At 43.7% G+C, this 7,419-nt stretch overlaps 1 protein-coding gene across 1 annotated transcript; it reads left to right on the top strand.

Annotated features, from left to right (window-relative positions):
• The first annotated feature begins 270 nt into the window (after window positions 1–270).
• LOC110521112 (visual system homeobox 2-like) lies at window positions 271–7,419 on the top strand. Its single transcript, XM_036975446.2, has 5 exons — window positions 271–661; window positions 972–1,056; window positions 2,041–2,164; window positions 5,446–5,626; window positions 6,764–7,419. The coding sequence occupies exons 1-5, from the start codon at window positions 337–339 to the stop codon at window positions 7,141–7,143; spliced, it is 1,095 nt and encodes a 364-aa protein (XP_036831341.2). The 5' UTR covers window positions 271–336; the 3' UTR covers window positions 7,144–7,419.

Raw genomic sequence — 7,419 nt, 5'->3', positions numbered from 1 at the left:
GCCTTGAGTCTAAACAGAACCCAAGTCTTCCAATGTATTTCCATTTTAATCGATCTGCCGTCACGAAAGAATCGCTCGACCCCTGTGTTCTGTCGGCGTTAAAGTTCTCTCTGTGGTGATTGGCCGAGAGAAACGAGGAACCTGTCGGATTAAAAAAAAAAATCGGAGCCAATCAGGGAACCAATCAGGGTACACCATCAGAGAGAACAGTCTGACGTCATAACGGGGAAAAAAGAAGGTGACTGTTCTTTCAGACTTTTTTTGAATAAACTGGGGGAAAAAAGTATTCGCCTCTAAACCTTGTGGGATCCGGACTCCAGCAACAACCGTCAAAAAATGCGTTTGACTACGACGCACAAGTGCACAGGATTCGGAATCCAGGAGATTCTGGGTTTGAATAAGGAGCCACCCGCGGTTACGCGGCGTCCATTGGAATCTTTGCCGCACAGAGCGCACCTTCTGGCGGCTAGATCGGCTTTGGACTCGGCGGGAGTCGGGATTGGGATGGGAATTATTGGTCCAGGAGGAGGAATTCATTCGTTTTACAGCCAGCCTGCCTTTCTGGAGGTGTTACAGGAGGCGCAGAGTGTTCACCTTCAGCCGCTCAACGGGGCCAGGGCAATGGGACAGCTTGATGCGCACTACTCCGCAAGCTGCTCTGGTAAATGTGTAAACTATAGGCTAGCGTATAGACCTATACATTCTAAAAGTATATATATTTTAAGTAGAAAATAAGCAATTGATTTGACATATATTTAATTATTTTAATTTGAATGTTTATGTTTTTATGTTTTTATAAATTGTAAATTGAAAATGTAATTTTTGTCTTAACGATTGCAAATTCTCTTATCCTGTTTTTGAACATATTTCTACACTGTACGATAACAGTTAATAAGTATTACATTGTAATAGTATTGGCAATAGACCTGTGGCTATTTATTTAATGATAAACTATGGCTATTTAATTCCAGATTCAGATGACATATCCTCCAGTGAAAAGACATTTTCCAAATCATCGATGAACCAAAACAAGAACAGAAAGAAGAGACGACACAGGTAAAACTCTGAAGGATAACTATATAACTAATATTTATCGCACTGTCTTTGAATTGAACTGTATGCCATTGAGGCTTATATAAGTAAACAAAATGCCGTGAGAACTTGTTTGTGAAGCATTTGGAAAGCGACATTTTCTAATTAATATAGCCTACAATATTCCTCAATTTTATAACAACATGTATTTGAACGAAAACGTCTAAATAAGCAAATAATTATCAAGTATGAATTGAAATAGATTTCTTACATGATTTGAATTCCTCGAAAATATATATATATTAGAATAATTAGTCAAGAGGTGGACATTTTCGATACAATTGCAACAAACAATATAAAGCAGAGTATCTTTCTTCTTTGGATAACAGTGTCAATATTTCTGATGCTGTATATTCTACAAGTAGCCTACAAATAATGATGTGTAAATTATGTCCTGATAATGTCATTGATTTATGAAACTTAATTCAAATTTAATTTCTTTCTTCTAAATCAACATTTTCATTTTTGGAATTATTAAATCAATTTGTTTTGTGCCCCACTGCCATATGAACCAAACAAGCTAAATGTCATGCTTATTTTACTTTTATCTAACGAGGCATGTCAGTTAAGAACAAATTCTTATTTTCAATGACGGGTGGGTTAACTGCCTGTTCAGGGGCAGAACGACAGATTTGTTGTCTAATAACTGTTATTAGCCTAGATTTGATTCAGAGTAGAAAGTGTGTGATGCCTTGTGCTTGATGTACACAGCACTTCATGAAATAGATATATTTAAGGACAAATGTGTAAAAAAAAAATATATATATTATTTATATGTGAACCTTTAATTTGTCCAGGATGTCCCATTGAGATCAGAATACCTCTTTTACAAGGGAGACCAGTTTTTATGGACTTGACACTTGAAGGAACAATTCAATGCTATGCAAATGTTTGTCACCAAAAATAACTTTGTTTGTGTGTGTGTCCCCTCTATAATGTTTCTATCAGGACTATATTCACGTCAGATCAGCTGGATGAGTTGGAGAAGGCTTTCAACGAGGCCCACTACCCTGATGTTTACGCCAGAGAGATGCTCTCCATGAAGACTGAACTTCCAGAGGACAGGATACAGGTGCATAACATACTGTAACCTAGCTGTGTGTGTGTGTGTGTTCAGTGTGTCAGTGTGTATGTTTGTGTCAGTGTGTATGTTTGTGTGTGTGTGTGTCAGTGTGTTTGTGTGTGTGTGTGTGTTCAGTGTGTTTGTGTGTGTATGTTTGTGTGTGTGTTCAGTGTGTTTGTGTGTGTGTGTGTGTCAGTGTGTTTGTGTGTGTGTGTCAGTGTGTATGTTTGTGTGTGTGTGTGTCAGTGTGTTTGTGTGTGTGTGTCAGTGTGTTTGTGTGTGTGTGTCAGTGTGTATGTTTGTGTGTGTCAGTGTGTTTGTGTGTATGGTTGTGTGTGTGTGTCAGTGTGTTTGTGTGTATGTTTGTGTGTGTGTGTCAGTGTGTATGTTTGTGTGTGTGTGTGTCAGTGTGTTTGTGTGTATGTTTGTGTGTGTGTGTGTCAGTGTGTTTGTGTGTGTGTTTGTGTGTGTGTTTGTGTGTGTGTGTGTTCAGTGTGTTTGTGTGTATGTTTGTGTGTGTGTGTGTCAGTGTGTTTGTGTGTATGTTTGTGTGTATGTTTGTGTGTGTGTGTGTCAGTGTGTTTGTGTGTGTGTGTCAGTGTGTTTGTGTGTATGTTTGTGTGTGTGTGTGTCAGTGTGTTTGTGTGTATGTTTGTGTGTGTGTGTATGCGTGCCTGCGTGCATGTATGTGTTTGTGTGTGTGTATGCTCGCGCATGAGTACGTATCCCCCACCCCATATACCTGCCGCGCGCACACACACACACACACACACACACACACACACACACACACACACACACACACACACACACACACACACACACACCTCGTTGACTCCCACTTGATGCTGGTGTTTGTGCTGAAAATCTATCATTATCACCATACCCTCTCTGCTCAGTTCACACCCAATTTCCTCCTCTATCTTGGCACCATTCCCCCTGGGACTCAGTCATCCATCCATCCAGGGGGGGGCATAGAGATGCTTACCATTTACACTATACAAGCAGCATGTGGGTGCAAGCAAGAATGCTAGGTAGTGCTACGTATCAACAGTCATTATCAGCCAATCCAGAAAGGGGTAATCTTCGATTAGTCACTTGCGTCGAGATATCGTGGAGGATTCAAATAATTTGTAATTTTGGGGGGGGGGGTATATTTGTTCTGTTACACACGTGTTTCTTGCATATCACAACTCCCCCTGAGACACCCGCAGAGAGTGGGGACACAGTCAGGGTCACCATTGTACAGCACCCCTGGAGCAATTAGCATTACGTGCCTCACTCAAGGGCACAGCGACAGATTTTACACCTTGTCTCCTCCGGTATTTGAACCAGTAACCTTTCAGTTACTGGCCCAACGCGCCACCCTGGAGGCTACTTGCTGCCCTTATTTATTTGTATTTGTATTTGTTTTTAATTATTATTATTATACATAAAAATAAAAAAACACTTTAGTCCCGCCTTGTTCAGCTCCCACGGCCATGCTGACATCCCTCAATGGTCCCCCGTCCGTCCACTCCCCTTCTCTCTCTTTCCTTTCATTGAAAGTGAATGGCTTCTGATGTTTCACCACGCGAGGTCGCGTCCTAGTGTCAATGCACTGTTCGGTTTGAGCCAGAAATGAAATGATAACTACAGTGAAATTAATTAGCTTGGGTCAATGGCAGGGCTCTCCTGGGCTCTAGCTCTCTAATTTCCCTGGTGATATTTGAGCGCCTGTCTGTCCTCCATCCATTGATTGTCTCTAAAAAAATGTACGTATTTTTCAATCATCCTCCATGCACCCCTAGGGTCACCCTCCTGTCCTTTACTTTCTCAGCTCAGCTGCTTCGTACGTACGCACGCACGCACGCACGCACACACACACACACACACACACACACACACACACACACACACACACACACACACACACACACACAGTCTTGCACAACCCTTAATGTAATTCTAACCCTAACCCTAGCTCCTAACCCTTAATGTAATTCTAATCCTAACACTAATTCTAACCTTAACCCTAAACCCCCTAGAAATAGCATTTTACCTCGTGGGGACTAACAAAATGTCCCCAGTTGGTCAAATTTTTGTTCCTTTATTATTCTTGTGGGAACTAGAAGTTAAACATGTCCACACACACGCACGCCCGCCCGCCCGGAGATAGAGGCGAGATCAGACCTATCACCAAGAGATAGGGGCCAGACCTATCACCAAGAGATAACGGCTATTATCAGATCTATCTCCATTTTATTTGACTAGGCAAGTCAGTTAAGAACAAATTCTTATTTTCAATGACGGCCTAGGTTAACTGGGTTAACTGCCTGTTCAGGGGCAGAACGACAGATTTGTTTGTACCTTGTCAGCTCGGGGATTTGAACTTGCAACCTTCCGGTTACTAGTCCAACGCTCTAATCACTAGGCTATCACTAGGCTACCCTGCCGCCCGTGAGATCTCCATGAGATAGGGGTTATCATTCTAGTTTGTTGGTGATGTGGACAGCAAGGAACTTGAAGGTCTCAACCTGCTCCACTACAGCCCCGTCGATGAGAATGAGGGTGTGTTCTGTCCTCCTTTTCCTGTTGTCCACAATCATCTCCTTAGTCTTGGTTACGTTGTGGGATAGGTTGTTATTCTGGCACCACCTGGCCAGGTCTCTGACCTCCTCCTTATAGGCTGTCTCGTCATTGTCGGTGATCAGACCAACCACTGTTGTGTCGTCTGCAAACTTAATGATGGATGTTGTGGCTGGCCATGCACTCGTGGGTGAACAGGGAGTACAGGAGAGGACTGAGCACACACCCCTGGGGAGCTCCAGTGTTGAGGATCAGTGTGGCAGATGTGTTGCTAGGACCAAGAGGCTCCTCAACAGCTTCTACACCCTAGCCATACGGTTGCTGAAAAATTTATAAAATCTCCCCCGGACTATTTACATTGATACACTGCTGCTACTTGCTGATTATTATCTATGCATAGTCACCTAACCCCCACCTCAGTTAACCTGTACCCCTGCACACTGACTCGGTACCCCTGTATAAAACCTTGTTATTATTATTCTTATTGTGTTCGTTTTTCTTATTACTTTTTATTTTAGTCTATTTGGTAAATATTTTCTTAACTCTTCGTGAACTGCACTGTTGGTTAAGGGCTTGTCAGTAAAGCATTTCACGGTAAAGTCTACACTTGTTGTATTCGGCGCATGTGACAAATAAAGTTTGATACGATGTTTCAGCATATGTACCAAGATGTTAAAATAAACCTAAACTTCCATCCTCTGTCCCTTCCTCTCTCCCTGCAGGTTTGGTTTCAGAACCGCCGTGCCAAGTGGAGGAAGAGGGAGAAGTGTTGGGGTCACAGCAGTGTGATGGCGGAGTACGGCCTGTACGGTGCCATGGTCCGCCACTCCATCCCTCTGCCCGAGTCCATCCTCAAGTCAGCCAAGGACGGTATCATGGACTCCTGTGCCCCATGGCTACTTGGTAAGGTACTGCGTTAATGTGGGTTGGTGGGGTGGGGTGGAGTGTGTGTGTGTGTGTGTTTGTGTGTGTGTGTGTGTGTGTGTGTGTGTGTGTGTGTGTGTGTGTGTGTGTGTGTATCCACAGTACGCTGTCACTGTCTCATTGATCTACACTACTCAATTGACAGATAGGACGACAGGCAGAGATGTTAATTCAATCTGATAAAATAAAGATTATCACGATATTGATTAACACCCGTCATTGACACTTTTATCAACTCCCGACAAGCCCTGGGATGAAGTCTGACATTGAGATCATGGCCCTGCTCATTAAAAAAACAAAAAACAAACTTGGATGTAGATAGTGCAGTATGTACGACTGAGAACGTTAAGGTGGGCGGCTTGCTTTACCGAACTATCAGGTATCAATGTAAGACCCAGCTGCAGACCGTGTCGAAGTAACAATGTTTACTACAGCAACAGGGGCAAAGGTACAGGACGGCGGGCAGGCTCAGGGTCAGGCCCAGGCGGGTGGGTACAGGGTCAGGACAGGCAAGGGTCAAAAACCAGGAGGATGAGAAAAGAGAGACTGGGGAAAAAAAATGCTGGTTGACTTGACAAACAAGACGAGCTGGCAACAGACAAACAGAGAACACAGGTGTAAATACACAGGGGATAATATAGGGATATAAATACACAAGGGATAATATAGGGATATAAGTACACAGGGGATAATGGGGAAGATGGGTGACACCTGGACGGGGGGGGGGGGGGGGGGGTGGAGACAATCACAAAGACAGTTGAAACAGATCACCTAACCACACATACCATAGTTCAACGAGCAGTTTAAACCTCTGCGAGCTGTTAGTGAAGGCGTCTTTGCCATGTTGGCCTCCTCACCATGATGACCATGGTGGAGGTCAGACCATGGTGGAGGTCAGACCATGGTGGAGGTCAGACCATGGTGGAGGTCAGAAACAATAACTGACCAAGACCTACCTGCCAGCTACAGCTCAGTACGAACTTTAGTTTCCTAGTACTGTAGCGTCACTGTTTTTAGTCGTGTGTGTGTGTGTGTGTGTGTGTGTGTGTGTCTCCAAGGGGGATGTGTTCTCACTCTGTTACCTACCGGAATACAAACGATTCCTTTTCCTTCCAGGTATGCACAAGAAGTCTATAGATACCCCTGTTCCGACCTCTCCTGTAAAACTGGAAGCTCCCCTCTCCAAACTTCCTGCCAGGGAACGAGAGAGGGAGAGAGTGGTGGAGCGAAAGGTGGAGGAAGAGGAGGAGGAGGAGAGGAGAGAGAATACCAGATCGCCCATATCCAAAGAGGAACTGAGAGAGAATAGCATCGCAGCACTCAGGGCTAAAGCTCTGGAACACAGCGCTAAGATGCTGGGGACACATCCTGATGGAGGACCACTGGGGACAGTTTCAGGGGACGTACCAGTGGGGCAGAGACAGCCGACGGAGACAGAGGACAAACAGACAGAAGGACAGTTGAATCCTGCAGAGAAGATAGAGCCCAGTCACTGATATGAACGCATTCTTCTAAAGACTATGCTAGGGCCTGTTGATGCCCTCTCTGTAAAGAACACTGTTTACATACTCCTGACATCCATACCATTATAAAAAAAGATAGTATTAGTTACAATACACATTATTATTTCTAGCAAAATATATTCATAATGTTCCTATGACACCAATACCGGATTTCGTCAACCTCCACAATCTTCCTGTCATGGGGATTAATTTTGTCCAGATCAAATTTTCCATCATGGGAATTCCAACTCAGTAAACTACTACAACTAT

This window comes from Oncorhynchus mykiss, chromosome 4, assembly GCF_057628025.1.
Source record: "Oncorhynchus mykiss isolate SJ-2025 chromosome 4, ASM5762802v1, whole genome shotgun sequence".
Lineage (NCBI taxonomy): Eukaryota > Metazoa > Chordata > Actinopteri > Salmoniformes > Salmonidae > Oncorhynchus > Oncorhynchus mykiss.
Note: the sequence above shows the minus strand (reverse complement) of the source record. Positions and strands in the feature narration are given on the sequence as shown.

Excerpts from the sequence above, each read along its gene's own strand:
- LOC110521112 (XM_036975446.2), top strand. The coding sequence starts at position 337 with ATGCGTTTGACTACGACGCACAAGTGCACAGGATTCGGAATCCAGGAG. Across the intron at positions 662-971 it reads CTACTCCGCAAGCTGCTCTG|ATTCAGATGACATATCCTCC; the intron begins GTAAATGTGTAA and ends ATTTAATTCCAG. Across the intron at positions 5,627-6,763 it reads CTGTGCCCCATGGCTACTTG|GTATGCACAAGAAGTCTATA; the intron begins GTAAGGTACTGC and ends TTTTCCTTCCAG.